This window comes from Aplidium turbinatum, chromosome 13 (assembly GCF_918807975.1).
Source record: "Aplidium turbinatum chromosome 13, kaAplTurb1.1, whole genome shotgun sequence".
NCBI lineage: Eukaryota > Metazoa > Chordata > Ascidiacea > Aplousobranchia > Polyclinidae > Aplidium > Aplidium turbinatum.
The window spans coordinates 22,911,856-22,939,400 of NC_137484.1; the positions used below are offsets into that span (position 1 = coordinate 22,911,856).

At 39.7% G+C, this 27,545-nt stretch overlaps 1 protein-coding gene across 1 annotated transcript; it reads left to right on the top strand.

The window, feature by feature from the left end:
- Positions 1–293: 293 nt before the first annotated feature.
- Positions 294–27,506, top strand: LOC145781609 (cytoplasmic polyadenylation element-binding protein 3-like). The gene is made up of 11 exons (XM_082593280.1): positions 294–1,171; positions 1,360–1,525; positions 2,926–3,133; positions 5,876–5,984; positions 17,064–17,228; positions 17,522–17,611; positions 18,635–18,753; positions 20,050–20,164; positions 21,554–21,735; positions 22,011–22,121; positions 22,839–27,506. Exons 1-11 carry the CDS (start codon positions 301–303, stop codon positions 22,953–22,955), a joined length of 2,253 nt encoding a protein of 750 aa, XP_082449406.1. The 5' UTR covers positions 294–300; the 3' UTR covers positions 22,956–27,506.
- Positions 27,507–27,545: the final 39 nt, after the last annotated feature.

Here is a 27,545-nt window from a genome sequence, read left to right on the forward strand (position 1 = left end):
ATTTTGAATTGTGTAGGAAAAGAAATCACTGCCAGCTCCATAATTGCTAACCTTAATACACGCCACACGGTTATTGAGTGTTATATGTTCTTTGGAAGTATTATAGTTAGTAACAATATGTATGCTAAAGCGTGTCCTCTTTAATAGTTGTTTCAGGCAGTTTTGTTAAAAACATAAGAAAAACTGAAAATTTAATATTCAAGTCTACAGTTTTGACAGTCAAAGATGACCACAGTCAATGGTGGTTTGGGAATATCAAGCGGATCCAATTCTTCTCAATTTCAACCATTTGGTAGATCAATGTTTAGCGCAAGTGGTGTAAGCCAAGCATCACTGCAAATACAGAACCAAGAGTTATTCATACAGAAACAAGCCTTGCAAAATGACACATTGAAAAGAGAAACCACTTCAGAAAGCACAAGTCCAGTCTCAAATGGATATTATCCAGATTATCATAATGTTTCTCAATCCTCACCAGAAAAGTCAGCTGATTCACAAACACCACCAAGTCCAGCTGACAGTGGAGTCGTAGAAGATTCCAAGTTGGAAGATGGAAACATGTTGCAAAATTTAATTCCAAACCTTGATAAGTGTAAATTGGATGATGGACTGGCTTTTGGGGGTTGTTCTAAGACCTCTGCTTCTGGGGCAAGTTTTAAAACATCTACACCTGTCCCAGGTGATCATGTTCTAGGTTTCCAAGTTGAAGATGTTACAAATCCATCCATTAATTCATTTGGTTTGAGCACTTGTAATAACAGCTTTGTCTCAGATCAGGGTGGATCAAGCAACATTTCAACTCAGCTTTCTGAGAATAACAGTGTTGCAATCTCACAAAGTCTTGCAGCCATCTGGTCTTGCCCCACCCCACCTGCACCAACACAAGACTCTTTGACAACCCCTGATATTGATGACATCATATCTCAAGCTTTACAACAGCAACAACTCAATGGATGGCCCAGTCCTTCGACTGACAAACATGATAGAATTCCCTCCAACCCCCCACCTGGGTTGCACAATCCCCCATTCTTTGAAAAGCAGGCCCAGCAACAACAGAACGCACCAACCCATTTACAATCTGTTCGTCAGCAGCAGATGCTTCATCGACGATCACAGTCAGTAGTTGTGACTCGGCCAAGTTTGGCCAATCGATCTTTATCACAGCAACCAGGTTAGTTTGTGAAAGCAGATGCTTTTGCAAATTGGTATTGCTTAAATTTATTTTCATAAATTTTTTACAAATTATTTACGGTACATTACATTGCTGCTTCCTGCTGTTTGCTGTATCGCATCTGTGATCGCAATGTTTTGTAGTCGCAATGAGCACAATGAAACCTGATTATTATATTTATGGTTTAGGTTATGTTGGTGGTTTAAGCAACATGAACCAAATGAAGATGGATGGTTTGTTTTCTAACTCAAGAAACCCTTCTTGGGGAAATGGACAGGTTCCTCACCCTAATGCTTGGCCTTCTGGCAGTGGAAAATCTGCCTCACTTTTCAATTCTTTGCAATTAAGCTCCGGGTAACGTTCACAGTATGAAATTACAATTAGTTTTTTTATCAGTAAGTTTGTTGTGTCTATGTTGTGATCAACTGGTCAATATTACTTTTTTTACTTGTTGAGAGCAGCATAGCCTATGTTTTTTTTTTTATTTGTAATGCCATTTTATGTCTTGTGCATACTGTATAGCCTATACTTACAACCATTTGCTGTCAAGACTAACAATGATCACCATTGTCTTACTCTGTTGTTTGTCTCACCTGTTTTGACAGGCTCACCACTTTACAAATTTTGCTAACTCTAGTCAAGTGAAAAAGAAGATATTTAGATTAAGTAGAAAGGAAGTCATGTTAGCCAATCTTTGTGTCCGCCTTCAAGCATGTTGTTAAATGGCTTGCTAAGACCGAGTCCAATGCTTTTGATCAGTGTCGAGCTGATTCTCTTCCAAGCATGAGAGAAACTCCAGCCGCCAGCATTCTGTGTTGGTGTATTGTAGCACCCTATCCCTCATATGGCTACGAAACCTTGGTACATAATCCAATGTTACTTCTGATGCTTCTCATGTATCATAGTTCTTGGTCGATTTAATAATATTTAATTGTTTGAAAGAATCAGAGATTTTATTTCAATTTTAAACCTTCAATATTTCTGTTTACCGGTGCTGAATGCTTTTAACTCGGTACTGTACAGTACTCAATTTTTGTTTGTGAATTAACTGTATACTGGTAGTCTATTCTTTGTAGTCCTTATAAATTTTGATGGATACGATGTTGATACTACATAAACACATGCTGTTAATGGTTTGACAAATATAAGACACTTTTTTGTTTTAAACACAATACTTTTGAAAGTTTGCTTGAGAAGGAGCGATCTTCCTTGTGTCAGCACTACCTGACTACTCACTATAGAACAGCGAGCATTGTGTTTTGCTAACCATACCGATGTAGCCTCCACACTAGCCATCAAGACTTTTCCCAAGCTTAAATTTTTGACAACTGTTTTGATCTTATTCTACCTTAAAGGTCCAAGTTCAATTAGTGCAGCAGGTTTTCAAATAATTTTTTTAGAATGTGATCACTCCAAAGTTCCATACTGTTGTATGTTTAATTGGCGGTTTTTAACCGAAAAGATCTTTAATTCTATGTTGTCAATTTGGTAAATGGTTTTGATGGAATACAAAATTGGAATCAGTTAATAGGCTAAATCTTCAATTTTAGAAGTTAAAAACAATCAAATACAATAGCCTAACGAAGCTGAAGTGCAAAAACCAAATTTATGTTTCAACATACGTTTTGAAAACCATTTTTTCATATTGAGTAGTAAAATGCACATGCAATATATATAACTCTTGTATTGACAGATCTCTGAAATTTAAGAATCCATGGCATTTTTCATTTTATTTGAACTGATTTTTATCTCAGATCAAATCGTTCTTTGCATGATCCAAGTGCTTTCCGCAAACAATCTCTATCTTCACAAATGACCCACCCACCATTGCTGAATCGCAGCATCTCAACCCCTGCAAAGCACTCTTCTTACATGAATGGACAAGCTTTCCCGACTTCATTAAATGATAACCCATTTTTCCAAAGGTCGGATACCTCAACTTCAAGTGGATTTGCATCTTTTGTAAGTGCTTGCATTATGATGGCATCCAGCTAACATTTTACTGGTTCTGTTGCGCAATTGTATTGATTTGTGAAAAGAAACTTGGTATCCACTGTGACGGAGACCTACCTGATGAAATATTCAGCAGTTGCAATAATATGATTGCTCACATGCATTGTAAGTTTTGGTTAAAATTTATTTGATGTTCACACGAGTTTGAAAGCAATAATGTGACATTGTTTACGAAAAAGTCCTCTGTTATGTAACATCAATTAACGTACTGAGTCTTAAATGGCTGTTTGCTGTTCCAGTTGAGTGGAAGAAATAACTCAATATCATATTTGCGATATCATTCTCAAGGGCTGCAAATGCTGGGTGGTATGCTAATCAAAAGGGACCACGTTTGCTATGCTGTAAATTTTTTTGCTGCATACATAACCCACACATTTCTAAAAAATTATCCTTTCTGTAGTTATTGTACTGTAAAGGTTATTGAATGTGCAGTTGGATGTAGTACGTACTAAATAAGGTATTAATTTCGTTGCCTTTGTTGGCATGTATGTTTATTGAATAACAAGGAATTTCCCTGCTCAAAATTGCACATTGACTGGAAGAACTTACGTTGTTTGGTATTCCAGCGGCATGGTTGAAACAAGCCATGACGTGGTATTGATTTTTTTGTGGAGCGCACTTTGCTGATAGAAGGTTTATAAACAAATAAACCGTGTCTGCCATAAGACAGGTCTCCATCTGTTATGTGTTACCAGTGCGAGTAATTTGATTAAACTCCATAAGCGTACTGGCTATTTCTTTGAATTGTGACAACATTACGATAATTTATTGGTGTTATCTGCAACCTCTTTGTATGGGCGAGGATTGGGCGTGTTCAGTAGGGCGCGTGAGTGATATTATTCGACTGACTTCCCAGCAAAATCCGTCATTTTTACATTGATGCAACGTCTGCAGACGTTGAATCAGTGTAAAAATAATGGATTTTGTTTTTTAACTTAGCACACTGACATGCAGCGAAACCCTCAAACATTAAACCCAGTGGAGCCTTTTTCTCCAAAAAATGGAATCCCTATAAAATCCCCAATACTTTCATATCGGTATGATACTCTTTCGGAGGCAATTTTTCTACTTTTTTGCAAGTTACTGTTTGCTGTACAATCACAGCTGGAATAGCTGACGTGCAATTGCTTTATGATTTCACACTTCCCAGTAAAACGGACAAAGGCCTTCCGAGTTAACAACTTCCCGATTGACATCCTTGGTGAACCAAAGTTTAGTTTTCTTTTAACTAAGCTTATCCTTGAAAGTCCCAGGTTTCCAAACACAGATTCAGAAAGTTGGATGATTCATTGATTATGTTATGTTTCGTTGCCAAGTGGTGAGAACGTCTGCGCTACGTTCGAAAGGACGTGAGTTCGATACCGCTGCAGAGCACGCAGCTGTCTCGGCAAAGACACCTAATGTCATGCCAAAATGAGGGGAGCAGCTGACTCGAAGACTAATATGTCCCTTCGTTGCTACCTGTCGTCTGCTGTATCGCATCTGTGGCGGCAGTCCACTGAATGTTGTCCCAATGTGCACAAAATGAAACATGATTATTATTATTGTTAGTCGCAACACCAGCGTTTTGTCTCGTGGTCTTTATGACGTGACGAACAGTTATCAAGTGATGGCAGTCTTTCCTTGTCATGTTATGGTGTTTTCGCGTGCTAACGTGTGCCTTCTGAAGTGGTGTTCATGTTCTGGCGGCTCGCCAGTCGGCAGTCGCAGTTTTTTTTTCATCTGCGCTTCTGTTAATTTACCATCGTGACTGGCATGTTGATAAGTGGTTAGGCTGGTTTTGTCAGTTGTTCATTCCTGGTATTTGTATTAAAGTGGCTGTAGTGGATGGTATGCCAGCGGCATGACCGGCTGATGATAATGTCGTTGTTTTAACAGCAAGCAAGGTGTTTTGTTTTTCAATGGACGCCTGGTTGATGTTGCAAGGGCTTAGTCGACCTGATGTCATATTGCTGCTGATTATGTGACCACTGACCAACCACGATGTTCTGCACAAATGCTGACTAATGACTATTGCGGTGTGTTGCACAATTCAGGGGCATTGACCTTTACCCTCATGCGTGACAGGATTGTTGCTTATGCCAGGTCACGTGACTCAAGGAATTTCAGTACCACGCTAACAGGGCAACATCTCATATTTTATGCTTTTTAAAGGGTTTCAACGCTCGGTAAGTGGGCGACAGGAGATGGGTTCAAAATTTTCTCGCTCTAGCACCCCATAAATGGGTACCGGATCTTTGTAGCACTGCTTCTCTGGAGCTATCGATTTGGTTAGGTTGACATGATGTGTGATATTGTCAAACGTCAATGGCTGTGTGTATTACTTTGATGAGTAAGGTGCAAGTTATATGGTATACTTCACAAATGTAGATACAAACGGCCTGTTTTACCCTGATGCTGCGAGTTCGCTGTGGTAGTAGCGGTTTGCCTCGAGCTTTCCGAACACAGATCCCTAGCCATATGCTATGACGAATGGTGTTCTTAGAAGGAAGAAGACTTGGAAGGAAGAAGAATTGACGAATGGAAGAAGACTTCCATTCGTCATTACACATGACCATTGAACAGGTTGTTTGAAAGTTAAAGGAATTGCATTGTTTTTTTGTTGCTGTAATTTCACTTTATCCACGATAATTTGCTGCGATCAGCTAAATAAGATTTCATGTGTGTTGAAGTTTTTTGTTATTTTTGCAGGAAAATAAAGATAGCATGGGATTTGCAAGTCTGGAGTCCCAGCTTTATGACATTATAAAGTCAAGCGATCACCCCTTAGCTGCTGCTCACAGTCTCTCCCGCCCTAACGGTGAGTTGCTGAAGCTTTAACTTGGCCGACTGTAGATTGTTGGGTTGCTTCATTGACGAAAGTTCGTCGTTGACTAATCTTTTGTCTGATCGTCTTGGTTTTAAATCAACCTCATTCTTTACAAATATTGCATGAGGCTCAGTTTGTTCAACAGTACCTTGGCTGGATGAACCAAAAACAGAAACTACGCAGACAGCGAATCAGCCGTTTTTTTACATTGATTGAACGACTGAAGTTGTTGAATCAATGTTAAAAACGGCAGATTTGACGTTTGGGCACTGGTTTAAAAAGATTAATCAGTTTTGATTTTTCGGAGATTACCTGCAGTCTGGTTCGGCATCTTTAGTGCGTTAGCAGTCAGCCTTGATCACCTAAAGGCAGACGACGACAGGGCTTCATCAGCCCCCGCCGTTCTGGCCACATTGTTATGCATCGCTCTGTTTTTGGGCTACGATTATCTTGGCTTTGTGGAAAGAACACAAGCCACCTTTGCAGTGAAGGAAAGTCTCACATAGTACACTACAGTACTGGACAATTTATGATGGATTTTATTTTTTTGGACCATTTTACAGCAAATTTCAGATTTTTGTTTGATAACTGAGAGCACTACAATAAATGTACTGGTGGTTCAAAGCAAAGAAGCTGCAATTCTCCAACATCGGTATTCAACATTACGTAGTAATGCCGGATTGTGACGTCATAATGGCGCAAGTCTACTGCAATGGCAGCAATTCAGTTGAGCCTTTGTGACGTCCATTATGACATCACAATGTGGCTCTGTTGAATACCGATTGTGTAGAATGACAGCTTCTTTGCTTTGGGCCACCATTACAATTATTTCTGAGCTCTCAGTATTTGGAAAAACAAAAAAAATTGCGATTTGCTGTAAAATTGTCCAAAAAAAAAATCCATCATAAATTGTCCAGTACTGTATAATATATGATGTTTCTACCTGTTTCCATACCAATGTAATAAGCCGTGCGTTTGATCATGTAAGTCTTGCGGTGTGCGCCTTTGGGATCATTTGTCTGTTGGTGCCTACCAGCAAATTCTGTTGTCACTGACTGAACGTCCGTAAACGTTGAATCAATGTATAAACAACAGTTTTTGCTTAGTAGGTAGCTTATCAGGAGATTGTAGAACACGGCTCCAACGCTTTCGTTGGTGAAATTTGTACGCTGACTGCACCCAGTAGAATGTTTTATGAATGTTATAAAATTAATATCTGTTGATATCCGGTTTGGTGTGTGAAACATTCAAAGTGATAAACTGAGAAAGCAAAACCGTTTCGTGACTGTAACGCTGTTCCTTCAAACGCGAACGCTAATTCGATCAAAGCGAATTTTTAAGATTTATTCCCTTTCGCCCATGAGTTGAACGCCCAATCAACGTATGATAACGTATAAATTCCACCGGAGTCTGTTTTGCTTTAAAATTACAAATTAAAAACTACCAAGTGCCAGCCTTGTGGATTGAACCGATCGCCTGTGGATTTAGATGGCACATTTGAACAATACGGTTTTAAAGTGAAGTTTTTGAAAATACCATAGATTATAGTCCAGTAGTTCTCAAACTGTGCGTCGCGACGCCCTGGTGCGTCGTTTCAATTTTCCAAGGGCGTCGCAGAAGAGTTTCGTTTCGTAGCTGAATTCAGTTTATCTTATAAAGATGAGGTCAATCCTTTGATTAGCAGTTTCAGTTGTCATCAAAGTTGTTAACTTCATTAAAACACGCCCACTGAAGTCAAGAGTTTTAAAAAACTTTGTGGAGAAATGAATGCAGCGCATCGGAGTTTGCTCTTTTAATTTTCATCCAAGTGGCTTTCGCTTAGAAAATTCTTTGAACGCTTCTACGAATTGGTGGATGAACTTCAGGCTTTGTTTGCAGCAAGAAAATAATCCCTTGCAGATTGTTTAGCTCAGAACAATTTCTTATTGAAATTGGCTTACTTTACTTGTGTGATATCTTCGCTAAACTGAACATTTCTATGCAAGGGCCGAATAAAAATGACATTTCAGATAAAATTGCAGCATTCGTTAAAAAGCTGCTATTGTGGAAGGAAGATATAGCAAACCTGTCTGGAAGCTCTCGATACTTCACTTTCTTGTCCAATTTGCTTGAAAAGAAAAGTATGACGCTGCTTTCAAATTTGTGAAGCATATTTGGGCAACATTTGTCTAAGCTCGAGTCGAAATTTGCAAAATAGGCCTACTTCCCGAAAAATTTATCAAACTACGAATGGATTCGTGAACCTTTCGTCCAACCTACTCCACTGTCTTTTACTGCACAAGAAAAAGAAGCCTACATTGACCTTTCTTGTGACAATTCTCTGAAAAGGATGTTTAATTCAGGAAATCCGGCAAATTTCTGGATTTCAATGAATGGCGATTATCCAGCTTTGGTGAAGAAAGCACTACGAATTATTATCCCATATGTCACGTCATATTTATGTGAAGCAAGATTTTCTGCCTTGGCGGTGATAAAAAGCAAATTTCGATCACCAATAAACACTGAAAGAAAAATGCGGGTGGCAATTTCAAAAATTCTCCCAAGATTTAATGAACTTTGTAAAAACAAACAAGCCCACACGTCACATTAAATAATATGCATTGCTTTTTGTTGTTGTATCAACAAACAAAACTTTAATAATAAGTTTCCTCATTAACTTTTATTTGCTGGTGCGTCGCAAGTCCAGAAAACTTTTCCAGAGGCGTCGCGACAAAAAAAAGTTTGAGAACCACTGAACCATCATTGAATCTTTATTGCCTTTAATGGTTGACTTCAGTCTTGACCCAGACAGAAAAATCCGTCATTTTTACATTGCTTTAACGTTTTACTGGTTGTTACTCGCAAATGGGTGAAATTCGAATATCCCCGCTTGAGAAAATCCTGCGTACGCCACTGGATGCTGCAGCATTTTCAGGCAATATCATTTCAGGCAATAATATCCGTTGTACGATTGTCAAAGTGGGCTCCATGAAATTTTCATCAGACTTTCAAAAACCTAAGTAAATTACTCATAACTTGATTCAGAGATGAAGTGGGTGATTTGATGTTGAGAAAATATAATAATTTTCAAAAGTCTTTTTATTTTAAAGCAATGTAAAAATGACGGATATGCTGTCTGGGAAGCGATTCATGAAAATGGCTTTGCACCTTCTGCGTCTGACTTGGTGTGTAAAGAATCTACCACCCCACAGTCAATTCAGCCTCATCATCATCTCTCGGTTAGGTGCTATTTGCCTTACTGGACCAGGGACTGCACTAACCAGCCAGCTTTTTTTACATTAATTCAACGTTAGCAGCAGTTAAATCGATGTAAAAAAGATTGATTGCCGGCTGAGTGGTGCATGGTGCAAAGCTATGGAACTGTCATTATTTCGAGGCAACTGTTTTCTTCAGAGCAGATATTGAATTTTTTATCTTTAAATCCTCGACGTTGGAGTTTGTCGATTGAATAGACATGTTTGCTTGTCTTCCTTGTTAGCATGAAAATATCAATGAATGGAACTATCAAACGAAAATATTTCCACGTGTAATAGCTGAATTTTTCAAGTATAGCCCTTAACCTCGGCATGTTGCCCAGTGCCCTCTGTCATGCACAACCTGCGTGGCTTGTGGTCCTGATCAAAAGTCCTCATTTTTATTATTGTCACTTTAGTTCACGTTTTTTTAATGACGTAACAATGGTACAGATGGTATCCGCCCCGATAGCTCAGTTGGTTAGCGCGTGACTTCGTGAACGAAAAAGCTTCAAGAACAGGCGGCGCTGGTTCGACTCTGGGGGTGTGCGCTTGAGCAACGCACATTAAAGACTGCTCTCCATTCAGCGGCATCTAATGGATGGAATAATTTCCCGGCAACAACATTTCAACAATCTGAAACTTCAATCTGTCAATCTCGGTAACCGGCTCTGTGTCAAGAGCCTCTACAAGTATGCAAAACTACCAGGAATAACCAATCAAGGCTTTGTCAGTCCGAGGATAAAGATTCAAAACCAACCAACAACATTTCAACAATCTGAAACTTGACTTTGTCTACCTCGGTTACCGGGCCTGCGTCAGTGATTCAAAGCCTCGCCAGGATTCAGCTCTCAAAGAAGCCTTCCCAGTACGAGAATAAAGATTCAATTAATCAGATAGTACAATGATGTAACGATGGTACGTCTTATGACCTTTCATTGCGTTTACATTGATTTTCCCGGTCGAAACGGACAAATGAAATGTTTTCGCCTGAATCTTGCGTTGCATTTTCATGTAGAACCGGTGAATACTTGCTGTGCTTTATTTGGATACGTTTTATTTGGTTGCTTTCGTTGTTTATTGGCAAATAATTCGTTAAACATCGTACCAATTTGTGATCACCTCTTGGGCGTTATTCTTCTGCTAATATCTGAAAGGTTTAATTTGAAAATACTAAAATAGCATCAAAACATGTCACTACGTCGTTGGATGAGTTGTCATGTTGCCATTCCCATTTAAAGAATAGATTTCGATCCACAAATTCTTCTGTATCATTGTCAGCCTCTTAACATCACATAAAAACCAAAGCAGATGTTGGGCGGTAAAACTAAAAACCAGAAAATTTCTTTGCAAATACTCGTGAAGCGTATCATAGATATTAAATTAGCAAACAAAAAGATATAACACAACTTACACAGTTTGTTAATTCTATGCGGTGCTCACTTGTACTAAACGTTTTTTACATTACTTCCGTGCCTGAAGTTATCTTTGGGTACAAAGTGTACAATTTTCCAGTAGTGGCTTTTAATGTAATAATGTGTTCAGCAGATTGTGTCGTGTAATTAATTGAACAATGCTGTGATTTTCTGCGGTTTAATAGCCGCATTGTTTTGTACTGGCATCGCCCAGGGCATAGAGGTGGATGCGAGCTGTAAACAAATTGATTTAAATAGTTGATTCGTTAAAGGAAAGTTTTTACATTTTTACTCGATGACACTTTCTTACTTAGCAATTTAATTGTTTTGCGACATGACAGATAGACTGTTTCCAAACTTGGAAGTCATCACACCATCTTTATCTGACGCGTGATTAGGTCAAACAGTGATCGAAGTACGCTGTTTTGGCGGAAGTTGACGTGGTGGCCATATCGGGCACGTGGCACGACTAAAATGAATAGATTTTGCTCAACTTTGGAGCTTTTTTGCAGACTAATATTTTTTACAAATACCGGAAATAGTATTTTACAAGTGACTCGGTTGATGACGAATTTTCAATCACGCAAGAGTTACCAGAGACCGATCCGCATAACTAACTCAATCATTTCCGTTATCTTGTCGTTAGAAATAATACGTTTGTGTTAACTGACTTGCGTCACGACTAGCTTGGCCAAATTGTTGATTCGAACTTTAATATAACATCAGCATACGTCAGCTATATGCAAAAACAACTTATTTTTGGTTGAACAACGGAATAAGCCACGGCGTCATTTTCTGCGTTTTATTGAAAAAATAAGTCATCCCCTTGTGCTGTGCTCGTTGGTCTAAGGCATCATTCTTTGATATGAGTCAAACAAAGAAGTCGAAGATACCATACTTCAATCAAATTACGATTTTACGTCAACGGTGTGATGATCTTCTTCGTCGTGTGAGCATCTGGAACCGAAGGTTTATTTCTTTTACCACCCCAGATTCACGGTCTTTCCAGGCTACACTGGAAGGCTACTAGAGACCAGCCAGTCTTTGGTTTCATCATCAAGACACGCGGACCATCCACTCCATTGGTTTGAAATTCGTGAGGATGATGGATTCTATTCGTGGGGATGATGGGTTCTATTCAGTGACGTACACATGATAAGTGCGTTGCTTTTTTGGAGGAAGGAAGAAGTCAAGTTAAACCTTGAAACATCTAGCGAAGTTGATGCGTCCTGCATGTAGTCAAAGTAGACAATGTACCTATTATGCGACGACGAACGCCTCATTGTGACCATTGATATGTTCTCCCAATCACCCATGGTTTCTGTATCTTGTGAAGATGTGAAGACATATCTCGTGAAGACATAATAATATATAACCGAACATGAATAAATGAGGTAACCTCAAACTACTGTACAACTGAACGTTCCATGTTTTTAGTGTCTGAACCTTTTTTTATATTACAGTAACTTTCATTCGCGAAACACTCGGTAAAACATACTTCCAGAGTTGATTGTTGAAACCTGTGGTTCCCAGCCTTTTTATAGCCGCAGAACCTTTTCAAACGATTATCATCCTGCGGCCCCTATAACGTGTGACGAGTAACTCCAAGTGAAAATATAGAAAATTACTCTTAAATTGTAAGAATTTTAGTGATTAAAAATTACAGCTTTTGCTTTAAAAAATGAATTTCTGACGTCAGGCCGGGCACCACTGGTCTCCACATGTTGATAGCACCTCAATATGAACGCGTCATTGGCATCTACGTGTTTCTAATGTCACGTGGTCTAAGATGCACAGGAAGTTGTAGGACTAACTTTGCTGGTCTAAGCAGGCTGTGTCTGCTCGAAAATAAGAAAACTTATGTTTTTGCGAGGTTTTCAAGAACGTTTTTCCACTGACAACTTTAACGTTGTTTTAACGTCTGGCAATGTTGAAGAGAGAGTAAGAAAGGACAGCTTCAGCTCCCACGCTGCCGGAAGTAACGACAATGCCAGAGTCAACTTGGTTGGTGCAAAAACACTCAATTCAAAACAGTCGACTCTGCTGGCCGTCTAATAGTTTGTGTTGTCTGTTCTACCGGTTTTACGACTTCCAGTGGTTTGCCGTTGTGATTGCAAAGTGGACCTTTAGTCTTATTGATTTAAGACTAACCTGACAAAGTCAATATATCAGCTAAAATATTTGCTTCTGAATGATTGTTTTCTGTTAATTTTATTTTGAATTACTTAAATTGGTAATACGATGGACGATGGTCTGTGGGGTTGAAAAAGAAGGATAGAGTAAGAAATGAAATGATCATAGAATGAATGCAAGTTGGAGACCTGAAAGACAAACTGAGAGAGACACGCCTTATTTTTACCCTGGCCGAGTAGTACCACTCTTCACAAATTCTCCGAAATGGCGCATGATCACAACCATCTATTAGTCGATGCAGACATCACGGGCACAAAATTTTCTTGTTCCCCTGTTTTTGTGAGATGAACTTCATTGCTGTCATTATGTTGCAAATCAACTTATTTTTGAGACCCATAAGTTGCATTGAAGCTGACCGAACAACGTTCATGCTTTGCAACAATCCAAACAGCACAATAAAACAAAAATTGTTTAATTGTGGAAAGGAGGAAAAATTGACCTCAGCAAGTTATTCAAGGAGCTGCACTAACATGCGGAAAGGACAAAAGCTTTGAAAGTCTTAGTATTTGTTTACCCAGTAATGTATACGTATTACGTATTACGTGTAGTATACTATAAAATTCTTCGAGCTGGCCTTTCCAGGAAAGCAGCTTATTCTCCTGTTTAAACAGAAACATTTCATATAATTCCCCATCGAAATGCTAAATGCTTTTTAATGTCGCTACAGTTTGTAATACTTCAGTTTATGTTTACTTCTAAGTAAGCTCTTGTGTGGATTTATTTGTCTCGGTCTGCAAGTGCCAGCTATCACGACATCTGACTTCATGTCACGCTCTTCTGCTCTTCTGCTTATGATTTCAAACTTTTCTAGTTTATTCAGTCAATCCGACACTCTGCGTTTCTTCCCAGGCAGAAAACCAGTTCTTTTCACATTTATTCAGAGATGAAATGGCGCAGTGGATAGGGCGCTCGCTTTTTAATTTTACGATCCTGGTTTGACTCTCAGCTAAAAACTTATTGAAAAACGGCTTCACCTTCACTCAAGATACACCAAACAGGATGGGCATAGAGACCGAGAGAAAGGAACTGGCCATCTTACTCTCGTTAGTGCCGAAGGCTTAATACAATGAGAACCTTATCTTCTCATCCCGGAATGGCCCGTTTCGGTGAGCCCGTTTCGGTGAGTCCGATTCGGTCCGATTCGGTGAGTCCGATTCGGTGAGTCCGATCCCTTAACGGGGGATTTTTTCAATTTTTTTTTTATAAATTATCGGGTAGCGTAGCCTAGTTATCATTGCCGTTTTAGGGTTAGGGGTTTGGAGTTAGGGTTAGGGGTTAGAGGTTAGGAACTCACCGAATCAGACTTACCGAATCGGACTCACCGAATAGTAGCAGACCCTTCTCATCTCCCGATGCTTGGAATCGAGTATGGGACTACTTTTACCTTTTTTACATGGATTTAACGTTTGCACACATCGAATCAATGTGAAAAGGACTGATTTGCTGGTTGGCTTGTTCGAACAATACTTGCATTGTGCACATTGGCAGGCGACTGAATGCAGAATGCCAGCGATGTTTTAACCGACATAGGCCACATGTCTCATTAGCAGCCAACCTCGCTCATTTTGCCCACTCCATTGTCCTGTATGATGAGCGACCTACAATGGCCGTTAGAACAATGAACATTCAGTCATGGTCATCCCAGAAAGTAAAATTTCTCCTTTTGCATTGATTCAACGCCTGCTGACGTTAATTCAATGTAAAAAGATCAAATTTTTCCATTGTGGAGCAACACTTACTATTTCTCTAATAAATGAAGTGTTTGCAAGAAGTTCATATTTAATCACCGCCTTGACGTCACAGTCGGATCATGTGACCGACGCACTATAGGGGTCTGCTACTATTCGGTGAGTCCGATTCGGTGAGTCCGATTCGACGAGTCCGATTCGGTGAGTTCTTAACCTCTAACCCCTAGCCCTAACCCCTAACTCCTAACCCTAAAATGGCAATGATAATTAGGCTACGGTACCCGACAATTTAAAAAAAAAATTGAAAAAATCCCCCGTTAAGGGATCGGACTCACCAAATCGGACTCACCGAAACGGGCCATTCCACACTGTAGGTATTTTGTTCGACGCTGATCGAGGGCACTCAGTTGGGACTTAATTCGAAGATTGACTTTTTAACCTTCCTGCCCACAATGCTTTACCGCCTGATCTAAGCTGAGATTCGATTAAAAGTAAGTTCATAGGAGAATGATTGCTTCGCATTAAATGCGTTTCAAAAAGTTTATTCGTGGTTCTTACATTTAAATAAGAAATTCGTCCATGTTTGACGCTGATTTGATGTTTTACCGACGTATCGTTCACGTTCCGCTGACGACAATGGTGATGCATGTTCTGATGTGCTGGTGAAGTCAAAATGTAAAGAATGTTTACCAGGAATCACGCGTTCGATAAGACACTTTCCCACTAAGCTGTGCTCTGGTAAATGGATTCTTTCAATAATTATAAAACGTCATATTTCTAACCAGCAAAATTAGTCCTTTTGACGTTAATTGAACGTCAGCAGACGTTGATCGTTGAGGTTGGATTGAAACTGAGGGGAATGGAATTGAAAATTTAAAGTGACGAAATCTTTGGTCCAGTGGTTGTCACCTGACCTCGCACTTATTCATAGATCAGTGTTGCAGAAGTACTTTCTGTGTGAAGCAGGATGGAAAGAATAAAAATAGGGAAGTTGGTTAACTCCAAACATTGACTTATTTATTTCCGTTGAATATTACATTTCAAGCATTAGTTTAATTGGCCGGGATTTGGTATACTGGACCTTGCCTGGTGGAGTTATGTATTTTTAGCCTAATGTGAAGCTTTTCGCATCACAAGTGGACGATTGGTGAATGGCATTTGAAGTTTCATTTCCAAATTACGACATTGCCAGTAGTTTTACAAAGGAAAGGTTGCAGCAGCCTCTGCACAAAACTCCCCAGACAGCAAAATCCGTCATTTTTATATTGATTCAACGTCTGCAGATATTGCTGTCTGGGTCGTGTTGGACCTGAAAGATAAAACGTAAATTTTGGTTTCTATGAGACAAAAAAGTATTTGTGCCTCGTTGCAACAGGACAACTCGGCACATTCTTCCCAGTGCATTGGCTTCGTGCCGGAGCTGGTACTTTTTCGCTACAGACACGTTTATCACGTACAATACCATGTGTCGGCGCACCGTCTTGTTTGTGCCTCTCGAGTCTTCCCCTCAGCTTCCCAGGATGCTCCAGGTCGTTTGATTTATTGCAAGAACGGAGGAAGTCGTTAATTTGGCGCGTACTTTGCGAAATCCAAAAAACTTGCGCAACATCTCCGACTAGCTTGTTGACGTCACTCTACATGCCCCTTTGGGACGTCATGTCACGTGATGGCATCCCAGACAGCAAATCAGATGTTTTTTTTACATTGATTTGCTGTCTAGAATCTTTTTCAACACTGACATCTTTTGTAGCATTTCACTGCTTATCAATAACGTGTGAAGGCCCTGTTTGTGTGCACACAATATGACTATGCTACTACTATTTATCAACAACGAATGTGTCCAAATTTTAACGCCGCTTATGCACAAGTGGTGATAACTTTATGTTACATACAACTATGACTTCTTCACTTAAATTTTCGGTTGGTTTCTTAATGGAATGTAAACAGAAACCCTCTCCTTGTTACTTCCTTGTTAGATCAGTCAAACTGCTTCAGTTGCGGTGCTGCTTAGTCACGGATGATTTAAGATATGCGAAGTATGCGCCTACTTTCTCTGCGTTGCATGGTTGTTCAAAGTACAGTATATTCAGTTGTTTAGTTTACTTGATTCAGGATTCAATCTCGGTAGCTTTGTTGCTCATCCGGCCTGGAACTGTTTAGGGTTTCACCGATCGCGAAGAAAATTTAAAGTGAGATTATGACAGGTATTCTACACTTTTGACAACCGCATAAAATTATTGTCTGAAGTGGGGCCGCAGAATAAGAAATTTGGAGAAAGGTTGGTTCTGTGTTAGATGGTACACAAGTGCACCTTCCAAACAGAAAAAGTCTGAGCCTTACTCGGAAAACCCAGCCCGACGACTACAAATTATGGCCTCAGGCACAGTTTTAACTTTGGCACGATATTACCCATTTCAATCCACAGCAGAGGCATTCCTACTAATTTTGAAGAATTGTCTTGTGTGAAGTGTCTATGTTGTGAAAAAGACTTATACTGTATTTGGCAATTTCTTGTACCGTAACTGAAACCTTGCGCTGTAGGCAAATGGGGCGATCTTGCTGGCGATGGGATGTTTGAGAAGACTTCGACCAATCATTTGCCTTCCAACATGATCCACGGGGTGGCACCTTTCTTTGGGGATTGTCCCATCGAGAAGTATTCGCGGAAAGTATTTGTCGGTGGGTTGCCTCCCGACATCGCTGAAGGTTCGTGACTTTGATTAATGAAACTTTTCTATGAGAGCTTAGTAAACAATATGCTTTCTTTGTGTGTTGTGCCACCAAACAGTTCGAAAGATATCTTGCGTTGTTTGAATAAAAACCCCTGTTGTGTATTTATGATGCGACAATTACGTTGGTAACAACGGTTTATGTGTTTCTCCGATCCGAAACTATTTATGGTTAGAGAAACGTAATAGTCGCTGTTTCATTGTGGGTAGTCAGTTTGCTCCTTCTACACATGATTTGTGTTGCTATAATGTATACTTGCGACACCACAGACGAAATTCGAGCAAGCTTCCGCCAGTTTGGTCCGTTAGTCGTCGACTGGCCCCACAAAGCCGAAAGCAAGTCATTCTTCCCCCCAAAAGGTGAGTTTTAAGAACGTATTATTAAAAATTTTTGCTTTTGTCCTTAATATAATTGAACAGTTTTTAAATATAGATTTTCACACTTTCACAAAGCTGTTGGTGCATGACTCCGATGTGCGCTTGAGCCTTGTGTTAATGCCCAAGGCTCTTCAAGAGCTTTATCATGTTCTATCTCTTCAATGGCAAGTATGACTTTGAAATTAACGTTGTCCTACATCAGATTAGCGTGAAATTACATCGGAATAGCTGTCAATGCTAATCAGCAACTGCTTAGCGCTGATTTAGGTTTCAAAGATAATTTACCAGAGGGAGCCTACAGCGTATGTTTAACTGACTGGTTGTCATTCCTTGTTGTTACATGGAAACAATGCAGTTGGTACGGAGCGAGTGACAGATGAAAGTTAATTTGAATAGTCTGTACGGGAGTTTTATGTTTCGTAATTATGAGAAAAATCTAAACGCATTCATAGTTTGTAGGCCACACATATTCCAAACACAGCAAAAAATACATTTTTGTAGTTTTCTGTCAACTACAGAACAATACTTACTTCCGCATGGTTGTCTGATGATGTACCACTTCGGATGCGATGGCATTGCAAAGAATCACAAACAATTCGCTTTCAACCGCCACCGTCACTTATCAAACGAGCATGCCTGTTCATCAAACACCATTGGTATTTTTACATTAATTCAACGTTTGCAGACACTGCCATTCTTACACTATTTCAACGTCGTCTACACCAACTAAAAAGGACAATCTTTCAGCCGCAACATTTTTAATCGTAACGTGAACAAACGTTGAAATGATGTAACATTGGGTTATAGTTGGCTCACAGTTGTTTTAGAACGTTTGCATTGTTCTCATGTCACTGCAAAATCAATCCAAAGTTATAGCTTGGATGTTTTCAATCCACACAATTGGCATCGCAAACGTACAAAAGTGGCGTGGGAACAATGGGAATGCTTCAAAACAACTTTGAAGGTGTCTTCTGTGTGTCGTCATAATCGTCCTCCTGTGTTCAGGTTACGCCTTTCTCCTGTTCCAGGAGGAACTGTCTGTTCAAGCTCTCATCAGTTGCTGCTTAAGAGATGGTGACAAGTTGTATTTGAAGGTCTCAAGCCCAACCATCCGTGAGAAGCCGGTAACTTACAGTTTGTGATAAAAAATTATTTAGTGAAGTGTTTATCCCAGACAGCAAGACCTGTCATTTTTACATTGATTCAATGTCTGCAGACGCTGCAGACAATGTAAAAATGACGGATTTTGCTGCTTGGGGGAGTGCTTTTTACGATCGTATGTTAGGCTCAATGTTGTCATAGTCCGAGTTTTAAGTTGAAACTCTACTTTTAAAGCGCTGCACATCGATGAGCTAGAAAAGCATGCAAGTAAACCACTTGATGTGTATTTAATTATTTGAAACTGTTTCATGAAAATTGAAGAAATGTCTTGAGGGATAGTGATGCGTAGGCCGAGACACCAGGAAAGCGAGAGCATTGCGAAATACTTTTAAACTTTCCGTTGCTATTATACCACTTTGCGTGTATTGTATGTATAATTACGTTAATGTTACGTAGTTTACATGTTTTATTCCTTCAATAAATAATTGATTCGTTGCAACTCACATGACGAGGTCCGTCTAATCAGATTTTTACGTCATATACAAAAGGCTGGCCATTAAAGCAATGGAAGTTCTGCGCACATCTTATCGGTTTTCTATCAGTTACATTTTCTGAGACCGAACTTCTGGCTTTCCTTAGCATTCTGATGGTTGGCAATGCTTGAGTGGAAGGAAAGAACGTCCTTCGGATCAATAACACACTGGTCGACACAAAATTTGGTGTCTGGAATGTTGGGCCGAAAGCATAACACTTTTGGAATCAGCGCTCCAAGTATACCCCCAAATATGTCTAACATTCCAGGCACTCAAACAATTTTTTGTTGGCCGGTCTAATAGTTGCAACAATAAGACCATATAACCACCTATTGGTACTTAATCAATGAGACAGCAGATAAATTGCATGGCAATAGACGACCAATAATAAACTCGAAAGGCATAAGAGGGGGATACAACGGCGCCCTGTCTCACCTGCCGATGATAGACAAATTGACGATGATGTGTGATCCACCGAGGTGAAGAAGTCTTTCGTTGAATGCACACACGTACTTAATTCACGACTCCTACTCAGTGCTTCCCCTGTTGTGCAACCTGCATTCCAGATACATGTTGGCTCTGGAATGGCATGGAAAGCGAGTTCCAGACTCAAGTGTGGCTTGTGGACAACTTACAGAGCTTATTTGTTCATCACCAACATATTCATTAATCTGTTTGCGAGAAATCAAACATAAATGAACCAGTTGATGTCTTGGGCTCGTTTGTTCTTCACAAATTAACTCTATTTGACCCCAATAAACCCAAGTTGTTATTATTTTGTTCCAGGTACAAATCCGTCCTTGGGTTCTGTCCGATAGCGATTTTGTCCTGGACGGGTCTCAACCTCTGGACCCGAGAAAGACTATCTTTGTTGGGGGTGTACCTCGGCCATTGCGAGCAGGTAAATCAAAAACGTCATAACGTAGAAGCCATTACGCTAAACGTAACATGGTTGCTTGAAGACGGGTACGAAGATTGGATTTTTGCATTCCTTTCCTACTTGACCAAACTCTTCTACTTGTATACATTAACTTGGACAGTGCATACAATTTCCTTTGGCTACTGCTTTGTACAAACAAACGGGGGTTTTCGAAACGGATTTTATTTGTCTGAAACGGAACGCTATTTTCTTTCAAAAGATGATTCAAAACGAAATGAATTGCCAAGAAACTTCAATCGAAATCAAAGCAAAGAAAGTTTAAGCTAAAACACAAATTTGCTCCGAAAAAGTCCAACAACAACATGATTTATATAACGCTCAGTGCAAACTATGCTCCGGGGCGCGAAAATTTTTTTCCCACCAGATTTCTGTCCCATTTGCATATTTTGGTAAAGGTTTGTATTAAAACCGTGTGAATGCAACATTTTCTCGTTGGCACGGTTGGTTCAGTGGTTTCATCCTCTGCCTACTGATCGGGAGAACGGGGGTTCGACGCCCGTCGTAATCAAACTTTTTTTTTCTTTAAATTAATTTTTGCGGTGCACAAGAGCTTTTCAAAAAAGTAGGGTTAGGGAAAGCTTATATTTTATTATCATTGCAGAATTTCATTGGCAAATAGTTATTTCGCAATCTGAATCAACCAATCTCTCAAACACTTTCGGAAAATCTTACTTTTAGAGTGACTAGAATCAATGAGACAAAAATCTCGTGGGAAAAAAAATTTCGCCTCCGGGGCGCTGTACATGACGATGATGAACCAACCGTTCCCTGTGTTTCTCGGCAGTTGAGTGTAGCAAAAACTCAGCGATAGACAAGTGTTTCGCCCATGAGGCTGGGCTCTTTTTTTTCGCACTGGGCTCATCAGTACCGCACCACTAGCTCTTGTCACATATGTTTCAACCGCTGCTTTTACTAGTCAACTGAATTCTTGCCATTGTGGAAAGAAAACAACTAAACTAACTGTCGCCAAGGATATGCACAGTTTCGAAGAGGGATCTTCCTGGCGTCAGCACTACCTGACTACTCACTATAGAACAGCGAGCATTGTGTTTCGCTTGCTGTTCTATGGTGAGTAGTCAGGTAGTGCTGACGCCAGGAAGATCATTCCTTCTCAACCAAGCCGTTTCCTCATAATGTTTAGTAAAATTGAATTTTTTCAGATTAAAAAAATAACAGTAACCTCTAAAGTACATGTAGCTCCACACAAAATGAAAATTACATGACTCATTGACTTTGTTATTTTTTTTTTTTTAAATAATGTCTGAAAAGACATTTTTACCTGCAGGCAGAGGCCAATGTTTCGATCATGATAGCCTATGACTTGAGATTAATGAGCTGTATTGTTTCCAGTTGAGCTCGCCATGATAATGGATCGGTTGTACGGGGGAGTCTGTTACGCTGGAATCGATGTTGACCCAGAGCTGAAGTACCCGAAGGGGGCTGGCAGGGTCGCCTTCTCCAACCAGCACAGCTACATCGCGGCCATCAGCGCGCGGTTCGTGCAACTGCAGCACGGCGACATTGACAAGAGGGTGAGTGGCGTCTCTCCTGCGCCGCGAGCTGTTCGCGCTTATCAAAAGACGATTGAAAAAAAAACGGCATTACCGAATTTCTCGTGAGAACCCGATCAACCGTCACGTTATAAACGGTATTGTGCTAAGCGGATTTGTTGCCGTTGGTTTGTTATCAAAGTCGATTTTATTAGTTCAAGGAAAACAAGGTTGAGATAGGAGAGGTTTGTAGCAAGAAACGTTCGCTATTTGCCGTCATGAGGTTAATGTCTTAATTTTATTGTCCTCTTTTGTAGGTTGAAGTGAAGCCTTATGTCCTTGATGATCAGCATTGTGATGAGTGCCAGGGCTCGCGATGTGGAGGGAAGTTTGCTCCTTTCTTCTGCGCCAACGTCGCTTGTTTGCAGGTGAGTCTGCGCAGTGTCCGTTGTTGCGAATCGAGTGGTTCTAACCAGGACTGTGGAGTCGGACAAAAAATATCCGACTCTAGGCACACTAAAATCTCTCCGACTGCACAGCCCTGGGTCCATCACGCTGGCAAAACGAGCATAAATTGTTTCAGGACCATAGTGCAGTCGACCAACATGTGTAATTGACACACTCATTGTTTAAAGCAGGTGGGTTTTCATCAAACAGAGCAATTAGTCTGCGTGTCATAGACGAGTTCAATGCCCATCTGGTTTTCAGTGCCCACCGGTGTAGTCCAGGGCAACGTGGGTATATGATCGAACCTCGGCTCGAAAGGCTCAAACGAAGATTAGTTACTTGATACAATCATCTTGATTCTTGACTTTAATTCTTGACTTCCTCAATTGAGTGTTGGCGATTATTTTAACCGAAAACTTAACATTTCACTTCGCCTTTTATTTGCCCGCCCAATGGCTCAGTGGATATGATTCATCTTTACTGGCATTAAAACACAAAGATCAATTGACGCTGGTTCAACTCTCGAGGTGCGCGCTTAAGCAACGAACGTCAAGTGTAGCTCTCTATGACGACAACAAGTGTATCAAATGATCGTTTAACAGGCGGAACTCTGATAGCCTTAGTAACTTTCATTTTGGTATCAATGCAATGCATCCATCGCTTATGAGCGAACAATCAACTTAATTGTTCATCTGCAGTATTATTGCGAGAACTGCTGGGCGGTCATCCACGCTATGCCAGGGCGCGAGCTTCACAAACCATTACTCAAGGAAGGTGCTGATAGAACACCCCGGTCAATGCTCTATCGCTGGTGAGCGTTACTCAAGGTCATTGACCTTTCTCTCTGACGTCATTCTGCACGTGGATCCTTGAATAAGACTATTTTATGGTGTAGTTTTTGTATGGAATGATTTCTCAACCCGCAGATATATGTTTTGGTGTGGTTTTAGCGTTTCATTTTTGTCTCCCAATGTTATTGTTGTATGTTTATTCAAGTTTGTGGCCAGAAGGCGAAGACAGTTCAATGCTTTTCTGAGATGCTTGTCTATATGTTACAAATACATAAAATATAGTATAAAAATTGATCTATCAAAGCCAGTATTGTTGCGAGTTATTTTTAATTGCTTATTTTCTACATAAAGTTGAGATGTTCCAATGATAATAACCCAGACAGCAAATCAGTCGTTTTTTACAAGTTAGACGTTTTTCGCTTCTGCAGACGTTGAATCAATGTAAAAAACGACTGATTTGCTGTCTGGCAACTCTGTTTGCCATGTTCTATTGGACGGTGCGTATTCTGCGTTATTTTGTGTTCTAATCATAGAAATAGTTGTAAATCGTGTTTTATCAAAACAATCCTTTGTTATCGCACCTTTACATCCTGCCACTACTCAGACAGCAAAATGTGTCATTTTTTCATTAAAAATGTCAGATTTTGTAGAAATGACAGATTTTGCTGTCTGGGTAGGCTCCGTGATCATGTCTGCTTGCAAGAGGAGCGCGCCTAGTTTGCATGATGATTGTCTGGTGGAAGATTTTTTACAATAAATCGAAACGTATGGATTCTTAATTGAAGAACCAATTCAACTATTTGTTCCTAAAACTTATACAAGTCGTTATTTGTTTTGTATATTTGAATCTTGCCGTAACGGGGTGCCTGACCGCCAAGCTTGGGTTATGTTTGGGCCTTTAGGTTTGTTTTGGCACCGGAATGGATGTTTCCCCAAAGTAGATTTCTTATCAGACGCCTCAGGCTGCCAATTCATAGCCAAGACTTTGTATCTTCTTTAAATTGATTCCAAATTTGGTAACGTTGAATCAATGCAAAACAGACTGACTTGCTGACATGTATAAGTAAATATAATGTATAATAAGTGTGGTCAGAATGAACCTGTGTAGTTTATTGGTGAATGTCATCATTTTCTTGATTTATCTTCTAGAGAGAATGGCCTCAGCAGATTGTGGGTTGTGGAATTTCTAGTATTTTTTCGTTACTTATTTATATTCCACTTTGCATGTTGTTTATCCAATTCTATAGATGTTATCTTGTGACTACATCATAAAGCGTTCAATTAGCATGAAAGACCCTTAGCGCCCTCAATTGCAGTTGACCTTGTTATTTCACACAACATTAAGAGAGCTTGGTTTCAAATTTTTGTCTGTCGTGGAGAACACACAACCGCAAACTTCCCAGACAGCAAATCAACCGTTTTTTTTACATTGATTTAACGTCTGCAGACGTTGAATCTATGTAAAAAACGGTTGATTGCTTGTCTGGGTTACTTGAGGCTCTAATTGTCTGCATGAAACCGCACAACGCCAGAGAAAGAAAGTTAACAATTTATGGGTGAAACTTAATCTTGACAGTATTTTTGGGTCACGTTTCTTCCTTATAACAATCGCTGATGCTGTAATTATGCTTGATTTGATCTTCGTTCTGTCATTATGACGTCATAGCAACCTTGCGTCTTCAAATTTGTCTTTGTTGATATCTTGTTTCAACGTCGGTTGACGCTGAAGACTTTATACAGGATTCTTTGAGCTCAGATTTTCAAAAGATGTTTTTCTAAATTTTTTCACTCCTTTGCATTTTATCATTTTTAAATTCTTTTTTTTATCTTTTTTTAGCCTCGGCTTTTAACTTGTTGGTAAGCTTCTTGACGTCACGAGCTGCTAACGTCATCATTACATCATAACGTGTTGTTCATGTCACGCCATAATATTGTAGGGAACACTGCTATGTCTGTATTTATTTTTCGTTTGGCAAAGATTTAGTAACATCTGTGCAATGTTCTTTTAAGCTTAAAACTGTGAACTTAACGTTAGTTTTGCATTGTGAAATGTGAAAATTACGTTAGTGATTTGCCGAGCTTTTAATATGATATCCTGGACAGCAAAATCCGTCATTTTTACATTGATTCAACGCCGCAGTTGAATCAATGTAAAAATAACGCATTTTTCTGTATGAAATATACCCCGGTGATAAAGTTATTCTGGATCTAGATTAGCCTCAACTGACAAAACTGGCCCTTATGATGTAAAACCATTCAAAAAGGGCCAGTTTTCCGCTGGGCCAATGCACATTTGTCTTAAAAATCTTTCTGCAGATGTTACACTATCATCATCATGTGGCCCCCCATTGGGAATGCCTCAGTAACATTTTCCTGGTTGGCATGATTGCACAGAACTTCATTGGTAACATAAAAAGCATTAACAGTTGTAAGAAGAGCTTGAAATTCATTTTCCTGCTCTATTATTACCGGGGTAGCATCATACTAGATTTAATATTAATAACACCAACTTGGTGACTCTCATCATCATCATCATAGGTTGCAGAATTTAAGATCTTTTCTTGAGTTTTTGTAAATAATAATTTTTTTGTCTTTACAGTTGGAATTATTTTTATATAAACTCCTTTTGAAACGTTTTTTTTTTACATTTTGTATCTGGTGTGGTGGTTTCGCTGTAGATATTGTTTTGTCATAATTATTAGTGTTCATCCGCGCATCATAACTAGTGTCATGGGTATTCAGATGAAATATTATCGATGTTGTTTCTTTTATAAAGTTTTGCTTTTTGTATAATCTTGATTTGTAAGCTTTATTTAATTTTTGATATTGTCACGTAATAATGTGGCATGGTTTTTGGCATGACGTAATACATTGTACGTTGTCTTGGCCTCTATGTAGTACGTCATGGTATGGGCTGACCATCTATGGCAGGGGTTTTTAACCGGGGATGAACGTACCACCAGGGGGGAGACCTATTTCTAAGGGGTACATGTATGCTGAATAATTGAGGTTAGTTGGTTAAAAGCTGTGCTTGTTCACCTGGGTTTTAACCAACACTCTGAATTGTGGGTGACTATTATTTTTTAGCCATTCAAGAAGGGGGTACGAGAATTGATTGGTGATTTTAAAGTGGTGCCAATGAGGAATAAGGTTAAGAAGTTAAGAACCACTGATCTATGGATTGCATGTGCTTGCAGTAAATGTGTTTGCGTGGCAATATTTGTGCAATTTCGAGTCGTGAATGTCTGGCCTACAAAACGAGTGATTTTACATTAATTTAGCGGCTGAACAATATGAATATCTACTAGATGAGGTCTTTAAAGGTGAAACATCTGATCACTGGTCAGCAGAATAAATCACCCTCTGCAACACTCACTTTATTTTTGGTGACGTAACTGGGAATATTATGATTACGTAGAATTAGTGGTATCTATTTGCTGCTAAGCCACCTTGTGCACTGCGCTGTAGCCTCCCGGTGAGTTTCTGGTTAAAAGTTGTAGCAATGACGTACAATTGTTCTGCAATATTTATAACTATGTCGTAACTATCTTCTACTTGTGCATTTTCATTCAAGATTGTTCGTAATTTAAGTGTTTTTTTTTTATAAAATTCAAACTAATCACGAGATGTCGCTACTGATTAAAGCAGTGGTTCTTGGCGGATATGAGATGTTGCTGGGGATCCAAAATTATGATGCTAAGCAAGTGCGACAATGCGAGCGCTCAACTGCGTTTTCCCATCACATCTTTTGGTCTGAAACAGTTATCAAGCTGCAATTATGTTGCGAAGATGAGGTTAATCATATTAAAGTGAATCAGACCGGAAATTAAACAATCCATCCGCATCCAAATCTTCATCATATATTCGACAGTGGCCGTTTGATCGGCCTACCGGAAAAGCTTACGAATTTCTGGTGACCACTGTTAGAACCACGGTAGGCACTTTTACGTATTACACTGCCCGAAAAGGTAACCGCAACCATGCGTGACATACGACATCGCTGATGTTGGTAGCGCTATCATGCGTGACATGACTCAACACGTGATTAACTGGTCGTCTTTATCGAAAGATTTTGATACAAAGAAATTTAACTGAATGCATCGCCACAACCAACGTTGCCTAATGGTTAGGGCAGAGGAGTAGTAATTTCGATTGCATGGGTTCGATTCCCACCGTCTGCTAATACTATTTTTTCTGCAACTGAACTGAGTGCAAGAAGAATCGTAGTGACTGCAAACAATGGAGTTTATGAGAAAAGTTGTGACTAAAACACCAGTAATGTCATATACGATACGCATGGTTGCGGTTACCTCTTCGGGCAGTGTAATACGTAAAAGTGCCTACCTAGAACCACTGCTATATGGTTGAGAATCAGTGTTGCCAGATGAAATTACCCATTTGGTTCAAACATTTTATCAGCGTTGTTCCATTGCCACACCTTGAACATTTTCCGGCAATCTTGAGGTAGCCTCGGCTCTCACCTCCTTTTAATGGCGTATAATTAATTTTCCATCCGGCAACACTGGTTTGAATCACGCCTCGTCATCAGTGACGTCATTGCTTGGTGTGAATTTGCTGGGAATGTGCCATAGACGTTTGCTGCTCGCTAATTCA

What these genes read in the sequence shown, in the direction of transcription:
- LOC145781609 (XM_082593280.1), top strand. Translation starts at nt 301, where the DNA reads ATGTTTAGCGCAAGTGGTGTAAGCCAAGCATCACTGCAAATACAGAAC. An exon ending in TCTTTGCAATTAAGCTCCGG is followed by an intron (nt 1,526 to 2,925) that starts GTAACGTTCACA and finishes TTTTTATCTCAG; the next exon opens with ATCAAATCGTTCTTTGCATG. An exon ending in CCAACGTCGCTTGTTTGCAG is followed by an intron (nt 22,122 to 22,838) that starts GTGAGTCTGCGC and finishes GTTCATCTGCAG; the next exon opens with TATTATTGCGAGAACTGCTG.